The 24,644-nt window shown below is 38.8% G+C and overlaps 1 protein-coding gene and 1 long non-coding RNA gene across 3 annotated transcripts; one reads left to right on the top strand and one right to left on the bottom strand.

Moving 5' to 3' along the window:
• Positions 1-425: 425 nt before the first annotated feature.
• LOC116960254 lies at positions 426-24,593 on the bottom strand. Its single transcript, XR_004406292.2, has 3 exons — positions 24,483-24,593; positions 23,682-23,745; positions 426-616 (listed from the first exon to the last, which is right to left on the bottom strand). It is a non-coding gene; the product is annotated as an uncharacterized LOC116960254 (long non-coding RNA).
• Positions 5,260-15,990, top strand: CA7 (carbonic anhydrase 7). 2 transcript variants are annotated; one of them, XM_009971785.3, is made up of 7 exons: positions 5,260-5,334; positions 7,344-7,541; positions 10,078-10,196; positions 11,729-11,824; positions 12,064-12,126; positions 13,774-13,929; positions 14,221-15,990. In XM_009971785.3, exons 1-7 carry the CDS (start codon positions 5,295-5,297, stop codon positions 14,341-14,343), a joined length of 795 nt encoding a protein of 264 aa, XP_009970087.1. In that variant the 5' UTR covers positions 5,260-5,294; the 3' UTR covers positions 14,344-15,990. The 2 variants fall into 2 exon arrangements, with proteins under 2 accessions (XP_009970087.1, XP_032843118.1); XM_032987227.2 differs by lacking the exon at positions 13,774-13,929.
• Positions 24,594-24,644: the final 51 nt, after the last annotated feature.

Here is a 24,644-nt window from a genome sequence, read left to right as displayed (position 1 = left end):
GCGCCGCGCCACGGGCCCTGCCTCGCCAGGGTGACCCGGTGCCTGCGGGCTGCGCCCCACGCCGCGCCTTTAAACGCGGGCGGCTCCGCGCCCGCCGTCGCCCCGGCCCCGTTAACGGCGGCCTGCGGCGGCCCGCCCGCTCCCGGGCCCAGGGCCGCGCGTTCCCGCCGGTTCCCGGGCGGCCGTAGGCGGGGCCGCGGGGCTCCCCGGCTCCCCCGCGGCTTTTTTGGGTCACGGGCGTCTCTTCCGTCTTGGGTAGAGAGGTGAAAGCAGCATTCGGGTCGGCATGGGGATTTTACCAAATCCGGGCGGGGTATGAGAAGAGCTGCCGTCGCTGTTCAGTAGGATCGAGACGGCAATTTGGAAAACGGTAGAAAAAAAAAAAAAAAGTGCTGAGAAAGCAGCCTTGATGTCTTTGGGGGACGCCCAAGTTTATGGGAATCACGAGCATAGAAACACAGGATGCTGTTCCCTTCAGGAATGTGTTTCTAAAGATACAGTGCCGTTTCTGGAATTTATATTCAAGTTGGGTATTTCTCTTCATTTCTCAACCCACTTTTTGGTGTGCAGTTTTGAAGCGTTTTCCAGCAGTCTGAGTCAGGAGCCCTACAGATACCTGCATTCAGAAAAATCAGTCTAGATATAATTTGCTGAGATGGTGTACATTATTACAATTTTATTTATTTAGTATTCAGACAAAATCTGAAATATGCTGTGTCTGTGTACTTCTGGTATGAAAATCTTTCCACATAGGATCGATATAGATTGCACTACAAAAGTGTACAGAAGAAGAGAAAACTTCTATATCTTTAAAAATTTCAACATTTCTGTCACTGTTTCAACATCGAAAGAGAGGTCCTAAAATGGGTGCATCATTCCAGCTGATTTCTTAGCCCATAAAAGGCTGTTCTCTTGTCCCTTTAATCTACTTCTCTAGTAAATTCAATTTGCTATATATCTGATGGAATAAATTACACAACAGTACAATTATAATTTAGTGTTTTATACCTTGCAGAGGATGTACAATGTTATACAGTGCAATACAGTGCTTCCTCCTTTATTTTCCCATATACATTATCTCCTCCAAAGTTCATTTTTCTCAGGCCTTGTGTTTGCTATGTCATAGTAAATCCTTCTGGCTGTTGAAATTTCAGTGACTGTTGCAATATTTGTAGCAATGTTCTGTTTGCCAAAATCAAAAGTTATCTCATTCTGTTCTTGCTATGCCCTACAATTACACAGTTTCAACAGGACAAACCATAAATTATAAGAATTATTATTTCAGACTTAGTTCCAAAATACAGTCCCCACTTCTGATACAAAGCAGCCAAGTGTGTATAGCTTTAAAAGTCAAAGACAAGTAATAATAAAAAATGGCATGTGAAGGCTGGGAAACTCCTAGGGAGCCAGGTACCCTGCTCCTCTTTTTCTGCCCCACTTTCCCAAGAATGTTCCAAATAATTTCTTTCTTTCCTCTTCACCCATATTTTATTCAAGATTTTTCCTCTGGCAAAATTGTCTGTTCATTTTATGCATGTCCCTTTTGTTCTTTTCTTCTCAATCCCTTCTTTACATAGAGATTTCCCCCCCCCCCCCGCCGCCCTTTATGCCAGGAAGAGACTCCCAGTAAATAAATGTTGAGTTCTTTCCCGTAGAAATCTCATGAATCTTGCTACATAGCCGTGAGAGAAGGATTACCACTTTCAGCTCCTGAGGTTACACTGGATGCACAAGAAGCTCAATATACAGTCATCATGTTTTTGCATTTCTAAAGAAAAACTTGAAAATGCAAAACCTGAAATTTCTATTGTAAGTCAACAAGTGTAGGCAGTCACTTTTAAAGTAAAATACAAAAAAAAAAAAAATCTGGAATAATTAGTGTTGGCAGTACATCATCCTGTTTATATTTACTTTGTGAAATATTTTTTTGCAGTTTCTGGATTCATTATAAACTATTTCAATGCACACATAAGAACAGATGTCACCTTAGTATAACTCCCATTTGGAAACTGCCAGCATTAGTAATAGCAACATAAGAAGAGAGATGAGCTGCCTGGATAAAGAAGATACTCTTTCAAGAACCTGAGGGGTAGGCAAGCTCTGGAGTGATGAATGTTTTAACATTTAATCTGCTCCTACCTATTGTACTTCAAAGGCTCTAGAATGAGCAGCATGTACCCAAACTGACTGTATTTCTGCCATATTTTTGTTCATAGGCAATGACACATCAGACACACTCATATGCATTAAAGAAAGCACACGACACCTCATTCAAATGTATGTTGCCGTTATTAAAGAAGTTCAGCAAAGATAACTGCCAATTTACTTAAGCAAATATACTTAGAGTGCCGGTTAGCCATTCACCTTGGAACCAACTATTCTTTCATTTTACATCTCCTAAAATGCAGCTCTGCCCCTCTACAGTGATGTAGGAAGATATACCAAAAGCATTATCCTCAAGTGACATAATCTCCTCATGCAAATACCTCCCAATGACTCCAGATCTGTATCAGAGAGACAATTTGCCTTAGAGAATCAAAAATCCAATTTCCTCAGACCTGCAAAGCTTAAAATTATGTTCAACTTCTATTTGGCATTCCAGTCTTAACTTGGCGCTTTCTAACTGTAATGGTTAGTTCTTATACAGCAATCTTAATAAAGGGAGAAAATTATTCCATATAGAGAGATGGGAAAACTGAAGTGTTTGTTGTTAGTTCAGTATCACAACATAGTGACACGTTCGGAAGAAGATCCCATGTATTTGTCCTAGGCTGCTGCTGTTCACTCATCATTATTGTCAAAGAGGAATAAAACCCTAAGTATGAAGACTGGGGAAGATGGAATTATTCTCTAAAGTAGCGAGAAACATTTCACTGTAGTGGATGGAATTATGTCATCCTGTCATTCACTGCTAAGCAGACACTTCTGAGATGTAGTCAAAGCCCGTGAGAAATTTGTGGAAATCATGAGTATTTCACTATTGGCTCAGCACTGGAGAAATCCACCCTTTAAGCACCTACCACTCTTCTCACTTCCATAAGTTCATGAGTGTGATGTAATTATCCTCAATTCAAGCAAGTAAAATTGAGATCAGAATTAAATTACTATGGCAACTTTTGACGTGATAAATGATCATTTGAGGACAGAATAAGTGAAAATCCATTCTTAGAGGCAGCCAGTATGAAGAGGCATCATGGTTACAAAATAATGTGATATTTGTATAAAAAGCAGTCTTGTCTTAGCTTTAAGGAAAATTTAATATTTTCCTCAAAAAGAAAGAAGGCCGACTGGATGGGGGATCACATTAAACTTTCTTATACACACTGGCTATCATTTATAGAGAAAGTTTTATCCAAGCTATTTTTTTCTTTCAGGTATTGTCATTCCCCTTTCTTACTTTTTCTAAATCCAACCATTTAAAGCTCCATTTTGTGGAGTCCACTTCCTGCCAAGTCTTCCTGTTCATGAGACTCTTGTGTCAGAGTTCCTCCTATGCCCTCCCTTTTCAGTCCACATCTGTAGACATCTATGTGTTTTTGAATGTGAGAAGATAAAAGCTGAAGTGATGGAGTCAAATGCATGTAGATGTTGGGCCCCTTCAGTGGCACTGTGCCCTGCGAGCAAGATCTAAGCCTCAGTTTTCAAGTTTGTCTTGAAAACAGTTGCTCAGTATTCTCTATCTTGCATACGTTTTTTCACAATCTATAGTCTGCTTTTTTCACATACAAAATTCCTCTTCCATTTCTTCTTTTAATTTTTAAGTTGGTATTTTTTTTACTTTTTCCTATGGTTTAGAACAGCTTTCCTGACCATCTGCATTTGACTGACTCTGTCTGCATCTGGCTTCCCTGTCTATAAACAGGGCATGGAGTCACACAAGAGTGAGAGCCAAAGCACTGGAATTTCCTACTAAGCAGCAAAGTATTTTAACCCAAAGGCAGCACTGCTGTACTACTTCCAGTGCCAGAGTCACCATGAGGACCTGTGTGAGCAGACTCTTTGGCCACAGACACACCTGCCAGCACATGTATCAGGCCTGTGCAGGGACCTGAATAGATCACAGTAGTTTAACAGAAATAAATTGAGAAGTTGACCCGAGTACGTCACTGTAGAACTACTCTGTGGACACTTTTACAGCAGTTTACATGCCTTATTGAGTGATTTAGCTTGCATAAGAGAATCCCAAAGGTTTATAGCTGAATCTTATGGAAAGCTTCTGAAAAAGGAAATTAATTCTTACAAGGCAGTACCACAATATAGAAGTTGCATAAAATGCTTTCATTGATTTTTTTTCCTTCCATTTTCTTGATTGTGTAATAGAGACCCTATTTCTGCGTGGTATTGTCTTTGTGAAAATCAATATTTTTATAAAGCGTAGCCTTGACAGACAGCATTTCCTCAGATCTGGCAAAATTACTACCAAGGAGAAATTTCTCTTGCCGTAAAGATGTCTGAAGGCATTTTACAGCCGCAGGTTGGGTATCTCACTGTAGCCTCTTCATGGCTTTAGCAGGGTGCAGGTAAATACTGGATCATACTAGGTAACTGAGGCTTTACAGATCAGATCCTTTCTCTAGAGTCCGCTGTGTTCTGTTCCCTAATGTAACCACAATTTTATTTTTGTCTTTTAAAAAAGGTTCTTTAATTACAAAGAAGAAACAAAGCAGATTGCCAATTTATCCTTAATTGATGTGATTTTTTACTTTGTTTAAATGTAGCACAAGTAATTTTTTTCTGAGATGAGAATGTTCTCCATCTCATTGAAGCACTGATTCTGAAGTTTTCATTACAAGTCAGGTGGAAACAACGTTAGTTTTTTGCGGCTGGATAGAGTATTTACGCGAAGAGAGGCAGTGATGTTTCTCCCTGCAGAACATCAAAACGAGAGGGCAGTTCTCATTACAATCTGCACACATTATCGTGCCCTGATGCTCAGAGCTGGTTATGGCTCTTGCTCCCTTGTGGTGCAGAAGGGGAAAATACTACTACTTTTTTCCTAAATTTGATCCCCCATGCCACGTGAGCAGCCTTGGTTCCTCTCTAAGCCCTGGGACTTCAGTGATCTCGGGTTTACCTTTCTTCTCCTGTGCTGAGTTAGCAAATGGAGCAGCAGCGGGAGCAGTGAAGTCGGGAGCAGGAGGAACGCGGGTGCTTTCCCTGCCCTGCAGGAACTGCTGCGGTTGCTCTGTATCTTTAAGGGGCTGACCCGATCCCACGGGAGCCGTTATAAAGGCAGGTAAGCAGCAGTGCCCTGCTCCGGGAGCTGCCAGCAGCGTGGGGTGCCGCTCCCTGTAATGACCGGCCACCACAGTTGGGGATATGGGCGGGATGACGGTAGGTTATAGCATTTCCGTGCTGCATCTCTGTCTTCCCCCACTCGTTTTCTTTCTAGAACTGTTGCCTGAGCCCTTCAGAGCTGCCTGCATTTCGATGTCTGCAACCATCAAGTATATACAGCAGGTAATTAATTACTTTCTTGATAATAAATAGCATCCAGAAAGTGGCATTAAAAGACGCACAAACTTACGCCTGCTGCCTTTCATTGTTGCAATCGCTGTTCCTCAACTGAGGGAAGCAGCACTGAGTGTTTTTTTTTTCAGGCTGCAGATATTACAGATGGGTCCCTTTCCAAAAAGCTGTTTTGAAGAGGACTGACTGTCTCTCCAAAAGCAATGCTTTTCTGTAAAACAGATTTAGTGGAGTGGTAATAGATCTTCTGATCTGGTGCAGCTGTTAAAATGTGGTATCTAGGCTTCCATAGAAGTGAATAAAGTAAGATACATGTTATCTATTTCTAGAATATCAATAAATTATACAGATCAGTATCAGAGATCTCTTACAGAACAATTTATGCTTTCTGATTTGACAAGTTTTTAATTTAGTCATCTTCCTTTGCTTCCCACCTCCAAGAATGTGTGTCACAGCATGAGAGGATATGTGAAGCTACTGAAAGATTCCTACAATAGTGTTTTCTAGCACCTGTACCCTTTACAGAGAAGGATGGATGAGTGACTGATCTTGTCCAATAAGATAGTCTTTGGCATAACTTTCAGGAGTGTCTCTCTCTTGACAGCAATTATTTTAGCTGCTGAGTGTCCAACAAGAGTCTTTTGCGTAACCTTCAGGAGCCAGTTTCTCTTAACAGCAATTAATTTAGTTTCTGTGAGTCCAAAAGCAAGTTTGGATGTTACGTGATGATGGTTAGTGCTACTAGATAAATTTTATATGTGTTTGGTTACATAGGTAGTAATAATAATGCCACGTATATTCTTACGAAGCTTATAAGAGACAAATTTTATTGCTTAAGCTTGTGTAACAGCATTTAAATCCTAAATCTGCTTTACAGGCAGGCAGAGAGAAGATATTATTTCATAAGCTTAGCTTTTCAGAAAATGTCAAAGACAAATAAGAGTATAATAGATCACTATTTTGTCATGTAAACTCAAGGAGGGTAAATACCTCAGCTTGATTAAAAGAAGTTTCCACTTGTGAACGAAAGCGAGAATGCTACAGTTAAATGTGCTTCTTCAGAATCTTAAAGTAAAATTCTTACTGCTAATACTTTATGAACATAAGCAGTAGAAGAATTTGCTTCTTGCACTAACATACCAAAGTAGAAAAAGAAGTTGTAAGAATAAGTAATTCTTTGATATAGATTAGGTTTTGTTATCTCAAATGGCATAAGAATGTTCCAGTTATGGCAGCAGAATGCTGTGTTATTAAAATGGTCTTTTTCCCCACTATTGGGGTCAGGAAGTCCAAAAGTGTTAATTATCACACTGTACCCTTCACTCAGGGTAGAGATACACTATAATGGGCATGAGTGAAGAATGAAGCTGCCTCAAAGATTTACTGCAGTCATAAAATGGTTTTAAAAATAACTGCATAGTCAGTAGCTAAGAGATTGAGTCATCTGCATCTAATTTGAATCACTGGAGCTTTTGCGCTAGCTTTTCCAGGAAAAATTAAATGTTGTTTCTTTGGGCTAGTGTATGTGTGCATGCAAGTGTGTTTACATCTGCACTCACCTTGGAAGGTTTTCAGGTACCTTAGCAATGTAATTAAACGCCACAGAAAATTGGTGGCACAAGTAACTGAAGATCAGTCTGATGTGCTGTGATTTCCTCAGTGTGTTTTGTGTAAGATATTTGAATCCCCCATTTGTTGAAGCCTGTTTGTGCTAATAAAAACACACTAGCTTAGAATTTAAGTGAATTTCTCAGATACCAAACTTTCAAGTCGCTCCAGCTCAGCAAGCTTTACTTTAAGCCTCACGAAAACCTGTAATTATTATTTTGTGTATAGTAGGAAGAAAATAATGGTGCTTTCCTTTCATTCTGAAGGACCCTCAGAGTGGCACAAATCTTTTCCTATTGCCCAAGGGAACCGCCAGTCACCTATTGATATAGTTCCTGCAAGAGCAGTTTATGACCCTAACCTGAAGCCACTTGTTATCTCCTATGAATCATGTACATCTCTCGACATCTCCAACAACGGCCATTCAGTTATGGTTGAGTTTGAAGATACTGATGACAAGACAGGTGAGACTCACATACAGCCAACTAACTTGAAATGCCATTTTGTGATTTAGCAAGGAAAACAATTAATTACATCCTGTATAGTGCATTTTATATGATGTGTAATTTCAGTTTAGAACAAAGTGTATGACCAGAACATGACCCTTTATATTTTGTCATCTTGAGCCTCACATTTCTTACTGTCACTTGAGTCTCTCCAGCAAGGCAATATTTCACATTAGAGTGCTTCTGGATTAGGAAAAGCTCTTGCATCAGGACAATCAGGTGCTTCCCTTTTAAATGGGGATTGTCACTTTGCTAGACAGGAAATCCATGTATCTCTCCAGTACTCCTAGATGACATCCAGCATGCAGAGTAGGTATGCACATCACTCCCTGCCCTGGTTCCATTATCATCCAAATCAAAGATGCTGACACCGATGCCAGCTCTGTCTCACTGCTCAGTTTCCATCCACAGGGATAGGGAAGAGAAGATGAGTAGCGGAGACCGGATCATACAGTGTAGTCATCGTAATCATAGACACTACACCAAGCTGTATCTGTTACCTTGCATTGTTTTCTTCTTTTCTCCTTGCCTCATAGCAGTTCAGTTTCTTCAGAAATTCTGAAGTCTTCAGCTAATTGAGTTTGTAGCAGCTTGTAGATGTTGGACTATCTGCCGTTGTAGATTATTCTTGTCTGTTAGCTCTTGGCAGAGAATATAAACGCTTTAAGTGATTGATCACTTCTGTTAATTCTACTTTGATGGTAGACCTTGCTTTTATACCTGGTGGGTAGGGGAAGAACATTCAAATGGAGATGATAAAGTAGCTGATAAATGGAAAGAGTTCATTTAAAAAAACCCACGCTGAACAATTTTTAAACCTATCAGCTGATTTCATCTTCCATTTGGGTGTGTTTATTGATTATAGCTAAATCAGGTATTTTAGATACTTAAAACAAGTTACTTTTTCTGTGAAGTGACTTGTTGGTAACAATTTGAAAAAGGGCTGGCAATTAAAATTCCAGCCACTTTGTTTTAAAAATTCTCCTCTGGAATGAATCAAAGAAACTACCCAATGGAATGGTCAGATTTTCAAGCATCTTCAGTGAATTTGAGAAGATTGGATGTGCGTTTTCCAAAATCATACTATGCAGATCCACTAAGAATGTTGCCCTACAAAGAGCATTTGTAAAATCTATCTGGAAGTTTGCTAACTACTTTTGTGCAATTCTAAGATGAACTGTAACTATGTAACAGTGTATTTTATCCAGCTTTAGAAGTTTAAGATCATCATCTATCACTCTGTATTTAGAGATACAGACTCAGAGCACATGCAGGAATGAAGACCTATGCCCCTTCTACACTAAGCACATGCCTTGTTTTAATAACACTTTCAGGAAAGAAGACTGCTAGGAGTGGAAAACATGGTTTAAAGTGTTTTTAGTTGTGTTGAAATAGATCTAGTGACTCACAGCTCTGCATAAATGGCACAACAGAATTTTGACAGTAACCTATCATAGCTAGATTTCTTAAAATAATATTTGCGACAGGTGATGTATTCCATTGCTAAGTTCAGAAAAACATACTAGGAGATAATTAATATTAAAATCTTTGCTTTGGCAAAGCCACTTTCCTGCATAGAGGCCAACTGGAACTATGTACATGTGGTAGCACTGTGCAAGCCCCAGCTTCAGTTATTTAAATGAAATGTTATGGACTACACTTATCCTAAGTGCTTTACAGATGCTAAATGTAATTTTAATTTTCTTAATAGAAGACTTTGATCAGGTTTTCATGTCTGTTGGGCAAAATTTATTTGTTTTAGTGCCATGTAAAATTACAGGAGGATCACTGATGCTGTTGATAAAGTATCTTCTATAGGTGCCATCTTAAACATTCATCTGTTCTTAAATGTTATTTCTAAATGATGTATGAAATTTCTCTGTAGCATTTCTTCACCATTATAAGGTGATTTGAGATTCTGAATGGTGTTGTCTAGAGTACAAGCTATTATATTACCTCTTTTATGGGATCAGGTATTTAAAGGAAATAGAATATACATAAACTCCAGTGGAAGTGAAGAAGCTCTAAAAAGGAAATACTTAGCTGAATTGTTGACCTGGCACTCAAGGTATTTATGCTTTTTTGCACAAAATCCCAAGTAGCACTGTCAAATATTTTAGGTACATAAGTTTCAAATTGTGATTTAGTTTTTAATATTCAACTTGGATTTATTGTGTTTGACAGGAAAGGCAAAACCGTAACAATGACTATCACATGTCAAATACAGTCTCTCAAAGCTACAGACTTCTGTACAAGTAGCCACTCAATGTTTTTAACTTAAATTTTTACATTCATTCAAGTGTTTTCTATTAAGAAAACCAACCCTTCTAAGTGTCTGGATGGCACATCTCTTCCATATTGGCAAATGGGAGATGCTGATGGCTTTTTTTTCCACTATTGTGCCAACGGTAGTTACTACTTACTAACAGGAAGCTAAAGCCAGAATGCTTAAGCCTTTTCCTTTTTTTTTTTTTTTTTTTTTTTTCCTGCCTAGCAATCAGTGGAGGTCCCTTTGAGAATCCATTTCGGTTAAAACAGTTTCACTTTCACTGGGGGACAAAGCACAGCCAAGGATCAGAGCATACAATCGATGGCAAACCTTTTCCCTGTGAGGTAATGATGCATTTTTACAAATGGGATCAATTCATGCAAAAACTGCTGACAAATGACTGTGTGCAGTGGGGACTGGATGTCCCTTAGGGTTTTGATTGCTTACTCACCATGGTTATGTCTACACAGACTTTAATGAGAATTAAACAACCATGCTGCTGCTATCCATGGCTTGTCAATGGCTTCACCTGAGGGCTCTTGAGAAAGTTCTGCAAAGCTAGGACAAGACACAGGCCTGTTCCAGCACAATCTATCCCACATACTATGGTGCCGTATCACCTGGGAGTGAGTACTTGCTTATACCAGTGAGTACTGGAGCATAGTGCTTCATGGGATGAAGGCCTATACCAGGAAAATTAGGTCACAGGTTAATGTCTGATTTGTTTCAGACTAAGGCTGTGTGGTGGGTTGACTCTGGCTGAACACTAGGTGCTCACCAAAGCCACTCTATCATTCCTCAACTGGACAGGGTAGGGAAAATGTAGCAAAAGGCGCATGGGTTGAGATAAGGACAGGGAGAGATAACTCACCAGTTACAGGCAAATAGACTCAACTTGGTGAAATTAACTTAATTCATCAATCAAATCAGAGTAGGATAATGAGAAATAAAACCAAATCTCAAGAAAACACCTTCCCCTTCACCCCTCCCCTCTGTCCAGGCTGAACTTTACTCCCAACTTTCTCTACTCCCTCCCACCCAGTGGTGCAGGGGGATGGAGAATAGGGGTTGCAGTCAGTTTATCACCCATTGTTCCTGCTGCTCCTTCTTCCTCAGGGGGAGGGCTCCTCACACTCTTCTTCTGCGCAAGCAAGGGGTCCCTTCCATGGGAGACAGTCCTCCACAAACTTCTCAAATGTGAATCCTTCCCATGGGCTACAGTTCTTCACAAACTGCTCAGGCATGGGTCCCTCCCATGGGGTACAGTCCTTCAGGAACAGACTGCTCCAGCATGGGCCCTCATGGGGTCACAAGTCCCACCAGCAAACCTGCTCCAGCGTGGGCTCCTCTCTCCACGGGGCCACAGGTCCTGCCAGGAGCCTGCTCCAGCGTGGGATTCCCACGGGGTCGCAGTCTCCTTCGGGCATCCCCCCGCTCCGGTGGGTCCTCCACAGGCTGCAGGTGGAGATCTGCTCCACCGTGGACCTCCATGGGTGCAGGGCAGAGCCTGCCTCACCATGGTCTTCACCAGGGGCTGCAGGGGAATCTGCTCCAGTGCCTGGAGCACCTCCTTCCCCTCCTTCTTCACTGACCTTGGTGTCTGCTGGGTGCTTGCTCTCACATTCTCTGTCCTCTCTCCTGGCTGCAGTTGCACTGTTTTTTTGCCCCCCCCTTAAATATGTTATCCCAGAGGTGCTACCACCATAGCTATTTGACATGGCTTTGGCCAGTGGTGGGTCCATCTTGAAGCCAGCTGGGATTGGCTCTATCAGACCTTCATTCTGTTATGAACGACTATTTGTGCCTGTTAACATGAGACAACCTATGTTCACAGCTTCTATCACTAATTTGTTTGGTTCTTATTTTTGATTTAAAGCTCCACTTAGTTCACTGGAATGCCAGAAAATATGCAACATTTGGAGAAGCAGCAGCAGCTCCAGATGGCTTGGCAGTAGTTGGTGTTTTCTTGGAGGTAAGAATCACAAAAATAGCAAGTTTACATGATGAAAAGCATTATGCTGTCAAGTGTTTGAGAACCAAGCCACACATTTAAGTGCTTAAGGAAAACAGATGACTTATTGGAAGCAGTAACTCATTGCAAATCGCTGTTAAACTTACTTTAGTAGAAATGCTGAGAATCAGATAAGAAAACAACACCTATTCAAAGCATAATTATAGTGTCATTCTTATTTAACCTGTCTATTATTTTAGATTGGGAAAGAACATGCCAATATGAACAGACTCACGGATGCTTTGTACATGGTAAAATTTAAAGTAAGTTTTAAGTTCTTTAAATTAATTTGTTCCTGGGATATTCTTTGAAAATCAAGCTCACGTACGTGTTTGAGACAAAAATGGAAAATCACCCATCACAAGTCTTCCCATCATTAGAATATCACTGTAGTTGCATTTTCCTCTTCCCCTCCAAAGTTAATCTTATTTAGAATAGATTCATAGAATAGAATGGTTTGGGTTGGAAAATACCTTAAATATCAACTAGCTTCAACCCCCCCTGCCATGGGAGGGAGGGAAGCACATCTTCCACTAGACCAAGTTGCTCCAAGCCGTGTCCAACCTGGCTTTGAACCCTTCCAGAGAGGGGGCAGCCACAGCTTCTCTGGGCAACCTGTGCCAGTGCCTTGCCACTTCTTTGCCTGATCTCAGGTGCCTCCCAAGGCTATAATGACCTCACTGGTCATTCAGAGCTTCTACCATTCCCAGAGTATCTAAAATCAAAAGCTCACTGACCCTTCAGGTTCAGCTCTTATGTTCAGCAAAATAATAATTTTCCATTGAGATTAGCCTTGAAAAAGTCAAAACTGTCTGTCTGTCTTCTGCTGCAAAGCTCTGTCAGGGGTCAATCTTAATGAAGTCCTGAGCTAGTCTAATCTTACGGTGTTATGTGAAGGTGGTCTTTAATCAGATGTATCTTGAGAGCTTTGCTGAAGATACCTGCTGCACTTGCTCAAGCGCAGACTGATTAATCACTACAAATGTTATCCTTTCTGTATTTACATGAGGTTAGTGCATTCTATAAGATGCATCAGTTCTAATATGCAAAATTTTTAATACTTGAATAGGTATATTATTTCTCGCTTCTCTGTATAGAATTGTGAAAAACAGGAAATAAAGGCAGTTACACAACACTATGTAGGTTGCAGACACACTAAATGGTACTTTAAGTGATTTCTTCCACTTGCAGAAAGAAATAGTTATCCCTCAGTTGTAGTGATGAAGAGTCTGCAGGTTTGCCACTGGTGATAAGCTGATCATTCTGTTCCTTATGAGCAATTTTATAGATAAATGGACAGTGCTTTCTGAGTGACTGAAGTACATTTCAGATACTCTTAGAGGCTGAAAAAACTTGTCCTAGACTGTGTTAGTTAAGGCAATCACTCCTTTAGGCAGCACCTCCTTCTATTTTTACTGTTTTTTTGGTTGATATACCTTCCTCTAAAATTAGACTTGAACTTGTGATTCTTAAAGCCAGTATTTGTCGTAGCAGACAATGACTGTCTGGGGGCAAGTTTTCCATAGTTCAAATTTTCTACTGAAATAGATGGGAAGCATAGAAAATAGCAAGTAATGAGAGAAGGAATCCTGCCATGATGCTATCTACAGCTGACATTGAACACTATATAGAGAATGTACTTCCTGCATTACTTTTAGACCTTTTGTCACAAGAGCTGAACTTTGGTAAAGGCAATGGGGCAAGAACTCAGAGTCCAGTAAGCCAGTGGCAGGCATCCACTTGCCATGCTACTCTTCGGTAACAGTTGTTATAACACAGCCAAACCTTTTTAGATTTATCCTTTCCCCTACTTTTTGATATTACTTTAGCATTTTTTTCCTCTTTCAAAAATAGTTCTCTAACTTACACTTAAAAGTAAAAAGATAGATTTCAAGTATCTTTTTCTCCAGGGAACAAAAGCTCAATTTAGAAGCTTCAACCCCAAATGTCTCCTGCCTTTGAGTCTAGATTATTGGACATACCTTGGTTCTCTGACAACACCACCCCTTAATGAGAGTGTTACATGGATAGTGCTGAAAGAACCCATCAGAATTTCTGAGAAACAGGTAAACTTTTGATACTCTCTCAGTTCTGGTAGGATTCAACACTGTATAAACAGGCAGTGACTGTTTTGATTTATAATGGGGCTAAGTTAAAAGACCATTAGCCTGTGAATAATCAGCCTGTTCAGTAATCAGGGCTTCTGTTTTTTCTGCTAATACTTTCTAGGATCTTTGCTTGAACCCATTCTATTAACAGATTAAAATGTACAGAATAATTTCCTTTGGTCCTTTATAAAAAAAAAAATAATATTGATTGCCATCTTAAGCAGTAAATTATTTCACCTGAATTTACAGCTGGAGAAATTTCGCATGCTCCTCTTCACCAGTGAGGAAGACCAGAGGATCCAAATGGTGAATAATTTTCGCCCTCCTCAGCCTCTTAAGGGAAGAGTAGTTCGAGCTTCTTTCAAGGCCTGAAGAAAACTGGTAATAGCCCTGAGATATCCAAGAGCTTCCACATCTGAGATAGTATAAACAGAAACCCTGGTCTTCAGATGACTCATAGAACACACAAAGTAGCCATTTCTGTGAACACTCTGCTTGGAGGGGGACAGTCTTCTGATCTTATATTTTGAATTGCTTATTCTTTTGAGAAATGGTATCTTTTTAACAAGCACTTTTTATTATAAGGAATAGTTGAGTAAACCAGTGTTCTCCAAGACCTGAAACTCTAAAAATTAAGATGAAATTAAAATACCACTTAATAAAAAGTGGGAAATTATGTAACGATCTACTAGTACTGATGGCTACAACTTCTAATTGTCTTATTTAATACATGATGAAACAGTAGTTAAGAATTTTGGACAAATGTGACTTATATTTTCCTTACCAATCTCTTGTTAGCATTTGCTGAGCTCTGTCTGATTTCAAGACTGCTTTCACTGTATTCTTGCTGTGGACACCTAGAGTGGACGAGTAGCACTAGAAAGTTCTTTACTCACCTCAAGTTAGGCACGGGTATGAAAACTACATACATACTTTAAAGTTACTGGTCCAGGATGCTATTTTACATTGTTATTTTAAATGATTTATAAAGGCTGTGTTTAAAAGCAGGCCATTTTCTTGCAGTGTTATTCAGACATTTGTTCTTCTAGCCCATGCAGCACACAGCTATAATGCCCTTGTCAGTTTTGTTGGAAAGAACATCTATAGCAATTCAGGTATGTGTTTTGTGCTTCTCAATTGTTCAACTTCTACCTCAGTTAAGTGATTTGCTCTGCAATACAACTTTTGTCATTGTCTGCCCTAAAAAAGTAGATATTTTGTTTACTTTAGGGACCGAACATGGGTAGACTTTGACTGCACTGAATGTGCATTGCTGCACAAATCATCCCCTTGCTATGGCAGGCTGTTGGGGGATACTCCATTCAGATACAAGGTTTTATCAGTCCTGAGTCCTTTTACCTTTCACAAGAAAGTTGCTTTAGAAAAACCATGTGTTAGTATTACTGCTTCTGCAGCCCAGTGGCAAAACTGAGACTTATGTCTCTGGTACTTAATACAGTGATGTTATCTGTAACCACCCACAGCCTATTTTCAGTCACTTTAATTCTGGGCTTCAAATGCTCTACTCTATCTGTAGAGTTCAAATAGAAATTACTGATGTTTATCAATTTTCATCAGCTTAGGGAAATCAAAGTAGTACAATGTGAAGGAAAGCAGGGGGGAAAAGAACAGCTACTATGGGCTGTTACTTTTTCAGAAAGGGAGAAAGATGGTAGATGTGAAGCATGGTACAAGGAATGTAGGACTAGAATTCTAGATGTAAAATTTCTACAGTTTTTCTGGTACATTGACCTAAAATTTCCTGTTTCTCATTTTCCCCTTATATGAAAGGAGGGTAACACTGACCTACCTCACAGGGATGTTGTGAGGGCTAATTCAGCATTGTTTTAGATGTGAGATTCTTATACAGCAGTTGCTAAAGAAACAAAATCATGACAAAATGCCATGTCTTTAGCTGTTATGAATGTAACTTTGATAGTAATGCAAACTTGTATGGCAGAAAAATCTATTTAATGTATCTTAATTTCTTTAACAAATTAAATGAGACTTTAGAATTTAGTGTGCATCTCCTCATCCTTTATTTTGTACAGACCTATCTCTCCCTATGTGCAGCACTTGAACTTTCATTAACAGAAATACTGTTTGGTATCTTCAACTGATAAATCTATTTTGGATTAAGGAATGCTTTGATTGTTTATCTTCAGCTTCATAGAAACCTTGATTATGCTATAGCAGAACAATTGAAGTACAGATAAGAGTTAATTCTTCCAAGTTTCTGGGCGCTTTTTTTTTTTTTAAAAAAAGTTCTAGAAATCATACCCCTGTTTAAAATCTATTTTTAGTCTTCGCCACAATTCATCCAATCTTTTGGGACTAAGTTTCTCCTTCAGCTTAATCCTTTCACTCAAGAAATTCTAACGTATTTTGTCCATCTTGAATGACATTTTGCCCAGAGTTAAATTATTGTAATGTATCTTATGTTCTTGTTAAAACCTATATCAAAGACTAATTTTAAAATGTAAGAAGTCTTTTGGAAGAACCTTACATATTTGATAGCCAAAATATATTTTATTAGGGTTAAATTAAAATACTTTCCTGATTAAGCTGTATATGTTAAGTAATATTGGTTAAGTGTTAATCAAGCTGCCAAAGTACTGCTGCATTAGTACTAGTACGCACTTCTGCAGAGCTGGTCACTGATCAATGTTTTCAGTATTTTCTCTCATTCTAGGCATATAAGTAGGGTTCTGCTCACTCAGTCTTTCACAAAGGTAAAGGGGGGCTTATATGCCAGAACTTCTAATAAAATTTAAAAATCTTTTTTATCCACATATGTCTAGTCTGTGACCTTGAGCACAGTACTTATGCTTCATTAAGGGTGGTTTACTCCTGAACAATAGAAGGATAATGTTTATCTCACAAGGTTATTGTAAAAGCTTAGCTAATTTAGAGAGCTTTAAATGCTGAATCCCCCAAGGTGTTCAGTTTTGGGGAGAAACTGATCTATACCTTCCTTCAGAAATAAATTTTATCTACAGCTTTTTTCAGTTGCTAGCTTAAAGAATATGATCTATTTTTACGATGGTGAAGCAAAATGTAAAAGGAGGCTTTTTATATTCTTTGTTTCTTGAAACCCTGAATGGAAATCCAATGAAAAAAGCACACATAATTTTTGTATAGTTTTAAAGCTGTAAACTACATTCTACAATTTAATACACTTATTTTGAGAAAGCAAACCTCAAGAAGATATACCAAATATTATATGAAAAAAATAATTTTATTGTATACTCAATGAATAATGCAATCTGTATGATGAAAGTATAGTCTTCAGTTAGATTAAGCTTTGCTGTACTGTCTTTTCACTGTAACTGAAAACTAGTCCACTGGGAAAACATAGCAAAAATAGCAATAAAACTGATTGGTGATTTTAAGTTTTTTGGTGGGGAAAAAGCTAAGTTTTCTTCAGAAGGGGTAGCATGAAGAGCTTGACTGATTCTCATTTAGCAAAGTTCTAGTAATATTCTGGGCTACAAGGAATCATTAATTTGTATTCTTTATACAGATTCTTGGTTTGTTAATATAGTGCTTGAAATATAGATAACTTCAGAGCCTTATAGCAAGAACACCTTTATTTCTTTTACCAGCATTATTTTTTGTTATCCATGAGCTAAGGATCATCACACCCAAGGACTGTGTTCTGTATTTATAATATGCTTTGAGACCCTCAGAAGATGGTAACTACAACAGTACAAACTCCTATTATTTAATAATTCCACTTTAGAACTGAGCTACTTTGTGGTAGACATGACCATCAATTTACTAAATGCTGTGTTTTATAAGACCATAGGAATCAATTATAAGACCATACAAATCAAGGCACTATTACCAGTTTGCTTGTCTGAACTAACAGTATTCTAGCTAGCACTTCTAGTACAAATGTCCCCCTCAAAGGCAATTTATAGGGCTAAATACCTGTGCTATGCATCAGTACTTTTTGAGGATTTGCAGAAACTTTATTTTCTACATTTTCCTTCTGAAATGTCTTCCTCTGCATACAAGCATTATTCAGCAAAGCTCTTCCATCAAGGTCACTCAAATTCTAGAACATATGCTATCCTTATCTTCTAATTATGATGAAGGAAAAATAGCAGTTGAATCTTAACTACTCTGGCAAGACTTAGCTCAACTTGTAATAGGATCACAGTTGAGAGAGAGAGTTGTCCGACTCTCATGACAGAGAAAACACGGGGCAGCCTATTTAGGACAGTGACTGAAGTTGCAGAACTGTAAAAGCTAGCGTGAAATTGCCATCTAGTGGCCGTTTCCATTTCTTACCACAGTGCTTAAAACAATTTTTAAAACCAATTCAGTCAAAATATAACAGATTATTTGCCAAAAACTATTTTTAAATGTATGGATGAGTGTAATTGAAATCCCTGTGCTTGCTTTACCTACACAGTTCCTGACACTCCTTTATCAGGTAAAAATCAATCTTATGAAGGAAACTCAATAAATCAGTTATACTTTTTTGTTCTTCTTACTGATGGGAGTGGAGATATCCTCTGGCTGGTAAACTGCACACTACCTTAACTTGAACTTTTAAACTTTAATAGCTGTAGTTAACGTTCAACTTACTCCCCCCCCCGCCATCCTCTGCAAACAGAAAGCATTTTAGGCATTTTCTGTTATATAGTTGATACAATCTAGCAGTTTTTCACAATGATAAATTTCATAGTGAGTGTAAATTAACCCAAATATAAGCATGACAGGAAAAGTGTTGCAAGGTACCTAGTCACCAGATGGTGCTTTTGGTAGCGTTAAAAGGTCAGAAAGATAAACTAGGGAGTATTTCAGGAAAAAAGTAGAGAAGCACACACACACACACCACGATATGTTATCCTATACCTCAGATTAGCTGTTTTCTTCTCTGAATTCCTTCTGCACACATAAGTGACCATTTAGTCAAGACCCTGAGTATCAAAGCATGTTGTTCTACACTGCCTATAAGAGTGGGAATGTCAAGTTTTTTCTCATTTACCCTGAAGAAACTATGGTATACTGATGAAACCTAACTGACTTTAACAGAACTATTCCAAATTTGCATGGCTGTAAGGCAGAGAATGTTTATACCTCTAATGTTCCATTTATACTGCTACTTGCATTACATTTGGATTTCAGTAACATTTTAGCCTCTCACCCCAGTTTGTGAACAGCAACATAATGATGGAAACCTTCAGCTAATTTAATTTCACACTAATATAGTGGATTATTAAATGCAGCAATTCAGGAGTCAAGTCAGGCTGTTGTTCAGGAAATAAGGAGGAGAGGGAAGAAAGGAATATAATTAATTTTCTACTCATAAGCATTTCATACCAAGCCAGAAGACTTTCCTACACTTGTAAGCTGTCCCTAAGGAATTTAAACTCACTTTTACAGTAGTACAGAACCTTAACTGAATATGTATTTCAGTTTAACTTAAATCAGCTTGTAAGCAATGTCTGGTAAAAATGATATATGTGGAGGTCAGATCCAATGACAACAACTAGATAGGCCTTTGCACCAGTCCAATTACATTAACTTGAACTGGATCTTCAGTTTAACCCCAGCAACATCATATATAGGCACACTGCTTAGCCTTTGCTCTAACAGCAGAGGTTAAATGAAGTTGGAGAGTTGGAATGGCATTTCTCGTGCAGTGGTTCATTGTGTTTACCTCTGTTCATTGACATTTCTTGCAGTTTGTTTGCCTTCCTAGCATCTGAGTATTTGTTTTAGATTATATAGGAAGATCAAAGACTGGAATTTGCTCAAACCAAACTAGGAAAATGCAATTGCATAAACAGACCTAGAGGAAAGTTATTTTTCCCAGTCTCATTCATCTTCTGTTGTTTGGTTGTTTTTTTGTTTTGCTTTGGTTTGGTTTTGGTTTTTTTGTTGTTGTTTATAAGAAGAGATGATTTCTGCATCTAAGATGCTAATTTACCCTTTGTGAAAATTCAAAATATGATATACAGCAAATGAAATGTGTGTTTCTATACGCAGAGCAAAATACAAACAGTAAACCGCTGACATTTTTGAAGACTCTCTGCAGGAAGGTATCCAAGTGTTTTGTGGATTAGCATTGTATTTGTTTCTTTTCAAAAAGCTGGTTAGCTAAATTGTTGTGGGTTTTGTGCAAAGGTAAGTTCTGACTCAATCTTTATTCTCTAAAATGTACCAGAGTACATCAGTTCATTCGAAAGACCTACCTACCTTCTTTTGCATGTTTCCAAAGGGTTGGAGCTATGGCTATTTTCTAATGTGTATCACTAGACTAAGTATTTCTCTCCATTTCATGAAGACTTCTAGCAAACTACTTCTCTTTGGATGCAAATTGTGTTTGTTACTAGTCAGCTTTTTAGAAAATAATTTGTTAGTTATTAGAAATATTATTCTGATTTTTCACTTGCCTCCTTAGGAACATCAAGCTTCTTTGATGGTTCTGTTCTTTGTGTGTCCCCATAACAATAAATGTATACAAAGTGCTAGAAGTCCCACACCTTTCATGAATATCAATTAGTTAGTGGAAAGTAATCCATCATAGCACCTGCTGTGAGGGCTGCACATATTGCACCAAATTAGCCACAGCCAGTTGCCCAAATAAACAAGGAGAGGAAAAAACGTAATGTTCCATGGAAACAAAGGAAACCCCAAGTTGTGCAGTATCAGTGTAAGGAAAGTCAGATAGAAAGCTTTAAGTTTCCCTGACAGAATTAACCTCGTTGAGTAAAAGGACATGAAAAATTAGAAATGGCTCTTCCACCTCCTAGATAAGTTCTGGCTGTTTCTTAACTTCAACTAAAGACCTAATTATCCCAGACTATCAGAGCTATATCAACTATACTCTCATATGCCATTTCCAAGTGATGCATACATATGACATCCTTTGCCTCTTACATTTCTGAGTTCTTCTAGACAGTGTTGGATTTTCAGAGAGAAAGGGTGATATAGTGTTGTTAGGAGTCCAGTAACTGTGGAACCACAATTACCTGAACTTCAGTTAACTAGAATTCTTTTACCAACATAGATGATCCCAGAGTTAAGTTGGCTGCTGCTCTTTTCAAAGTAGCATATTAAGTGCTAAAACCCTCAAGCAAATTTTATGATCTGTGGGACATATCCCTGCACTCCTTCCCAAGAAGTCAGTTCTTCTTACCAGTTTTGCAGACACCTACCTCCAGTTCTGTGTATGAAAATCCTCACCATGCAAATATTCTCTGTTACCACTGAATAATTCAGGTACTTTGTAGTAACTTACTGGAGTTACTCCAGGTATATAAGATTGTGCATCTCCTATTACACTTCATTAATTTTTTTTGGAACAAATGTTTAAGATTCAAACCACCAGACTGCTGAGTTATGTCTGCTTTGCAAAGGCTGCCCAAAGTCATTTACTTTTGTCTCTGTTAACAGATTTTGGGAATTGATGAAATAGAACAAATGCAATTGTTTCTGTGATAGTGTCAGCATTTTCAGTATACTGTAATTTAATCTTGAGCTAGTTATTCTCCTCAAATCATTCTTAAAGCTTTGCTAAAAAACTTGATATAGCTAAGGCAATGAATAATAACAGTCATTTTGGCCTTAATATTAAGATCATTATAGAATCTAAAATTAAATCAAGGTATAAAATATCACAAAACAGTAGACCCGAACTTATTTCAAGTCCCTGTATGCAATGGGAGGTATGCAATATAAGCAGAAATAAAGCAATTTGTTAATATTCTGGCAATCCCCCAAAGTACTTACCGAAATACATCTCCCCTTCCTTCAGTCTTGGAAACCTAATTCTCCAATAAGCATCCAGTAAGAGGTATCATAACTCCAAAAGTTTGTTAGAATACACCATGAAGGAAGAAGGAAGCACTAGCTCACCCATCCTTTGCACTCCATATCCAGAAACACGAAGACTAAGGATACAGATTCAAGTGTCGTTCATCCAAACCAAGTGAGGGCTGGTGTTAGAAGCAGCAGTACCCCTCCTCACTCCACATTTGTCTCCTTTCCCTACGTTTGATCTAATGATCACATTATTATCAGGGAGCTGGATAACAACTCCCCCTGAAAAAATTATTTTGTTATGATGGCAGCCTGACTTGCAGTAGGGTCGTGTGATAGCTAAATCTGACTGAAGAGCTGGGTTCTGGGACAGAATAGGACTACATCTCTAAACAGCATCCAGTAATTACATCAAATTTAACATACAGTAAAACTAATTAAGTCTCTTTCATAGTCTCACACTTGTCTCCATTCATACAAACATATAAGTTGGCTGAGCTAACTTAAGCAATGTACTCATGTCTCAAATACCTGGCAGGATTTGTCTGCTTAGCAACTCCTCAGGTAGTAACTTCAGGTCAGAAGAAAAGATGCTATGTGCATGAGTGGTGTGATTGCAACCCGTTTCATAAAATGACCTTTCTCAAACTGACCTTTTAGACTCAAATAAACATTTCACTTTGTCTGAAAGCTATTGAAGTCTGCTGAAACTGTCATTGACTCTAACGGGAGCTGGATCATGGCCTAAATAAGCAACATAGAAATGAGCACAAAAATGTATTTGCAAAGACAATCAGAGTTGCTGACTGTACCAGTCAACAGATAAAATTATACCTTGAAAAAAATCTAGATATAGCATTTGCTACATTTTAACCTATTACTGCACCTTAATACAATGCCCCTGGAAATAGACTCATATGCATATAAATACTGGCAAGAACTTTCTCCTGGCACAGGACATTTGATTCTGAACTTTAGCTCACCTATAAACAGGGAAGTCAAATGCAAATCTTAGTTTTATTTAAAGAAACAAGTCATCATTTTTTCAATGCAAATTAACAAGATAGGGCACTATGGCAACCAAGTCACTGTTGCCTGAGAAATCTGCCATTTTAATTAGATATTCCTGAAAGCAAGAATACTGCAAAAGCTTGAGTGATACTGTTTCTTGTATCAATGAGTAGCATTTCTACTTTTGTAAACTTTAGTTATATATCACTCTGGTTCATCAGCATAACCAAACACTCCAAAGTAAAGTCTAAATCTCAATTAGATTTCTCAGTACTTGACAAGACTGGGTATTAACACTGAAACTCATTAAGTTTTTTAGCTTTCAAGATGGTATTCCTTCCTGTTCTTAGGAAATATGGAATGAAAGCAACAGCTTCTTCTACAGGAGCGTTAATAGTTCCACGTTCATTTATACATTTCCTAAATCACTTCATCTTATGTATATGAGTTGATGAAATTACTGCATGAACATGTGAGTAATAAGTAATAGCTTTCAGCTGAAGAGAAGCATTTAAACATGCTGGGAGCACAGGAAATTCGAAGCCATCAAATTAGTTTTCAGACTGCTGTATGAGGTTTTATTACTGTTGTAAATGGTACAAAAGCTGAAAAAAAAATGGTAGGTCAGAATGGAGAGTGTCTTGAGACCCAGAAACTGCTGTTGGTATACCTGAGCAGTGGAGTAAAGCAGAGAGATGCAGGTAAGGGCTGCTGTGGGTGACCTCTTTCAGTTCAGCAGGTTTGTCAAACAAACAAAATAATTATGTCAAACTTTAGATAATTTTTTCATGTGTGCTAAAATATTGTCCTGAAATTTTTCTTTAAGGTGACCTATTTTTTTTTTCTTGGTCTTCCATTTGACATGAAACTATGTTTCACTGTGTTAATAAAAACAAGAAAAAAATAAAGCTCAGACTCACGGAGGTGAATGCGCATCCTTCTACTTGAGATAACCTGGGAACACATTTATCTCATGTAGGATACCTGCAACACATTTTTTAAATTAAAAATGCTTCAGTACAAGAGGTCGGGAGAATAAAAAATGCACTGGTAGTAACAAAGCCTCTTGTCTCTGTTCTTGCAAAATCACTATTATAGGTTAAAGCAAGGACTAATTAGTAACCAAACCTTAATATGCAATAACTACTTATTAACCACCATGCACTTTGGGCCCATTCCTTGTCTTGTTACATAGTATAAAACCATGCAGTAGAAATTTCAACCAAGACAAGCAGAAACGTGAAACCAAAAAAAACCTGGGATACAGCAAAATGAGACTTTTTGTTCTCCAAGATTTATACAGCATATTATTTTCAAAAGGGCTTTATGACTTTGAGCCTCATCAAGTGGTGGCCTCAGCACTGAAAAGCGCAGTAAACCAAACCAACCAATCAAAACCCCTAAAGACCCTTCCTCAAGACTGTTTGTTGAACTTTATTAATGGAGAGAGAAAAAAATGATCTTGACTTTTCCCGAACACATCTCTGCTTGCTTTTATCGCTCATGTTATTATCCTGCTTAGAAATACGCAGGAAACCGAGAAACGCAGAGCCGAGCCCGCCTGAGCCGCCCTCATCGCCTCACCGCCGCTGTGACGTAGCCAAGGGCACGGCTCTACCGAGAGAGCGCAGGGCGGCTGAGGTGCCAGGAGGCTGCGAGGCCCCGCCCCGGGGATCCTTCCTCAGCCCTGGGCCTGGCGGCCGCTCGGCACTGAATTTTACCTCGCTTCTCCGCAGCCGTGCGCGCGTTTGCGAGCGAAGACGCTGCGGCAGCCTGGGGCAGGCACCGCAAAAAACATGGCGCAGCGGGGGCGTCCTCGGCCCCACCCCGCCCGCCGTGCCCTGACGGGAACCCGCGCACCGCCCCCCGGCGCGGCGGTTAAT

The sequence above is a fragment of the Tyto alba genome, unplaced genomic scaffold (genome assembly GCF_018691265.1).
Source record: "Tyto alba isolate M040663 unplaced genomic scaffold, T.alba_DEE_v4.0 Super-Scaffold_26, whole genome shotgun sequence".
Classification (NCBI taxonomy): Eukaryota; Metazoa; Chordata; class Aves; order Strigiformes; family Tytonidae; genus Tyto; species Tyto alba.
The sequence above is the reverse complement of the archived record's forward strand: the minus strand, read 5'-3'. Positions and strand labels throughout refer to the sequence as shown.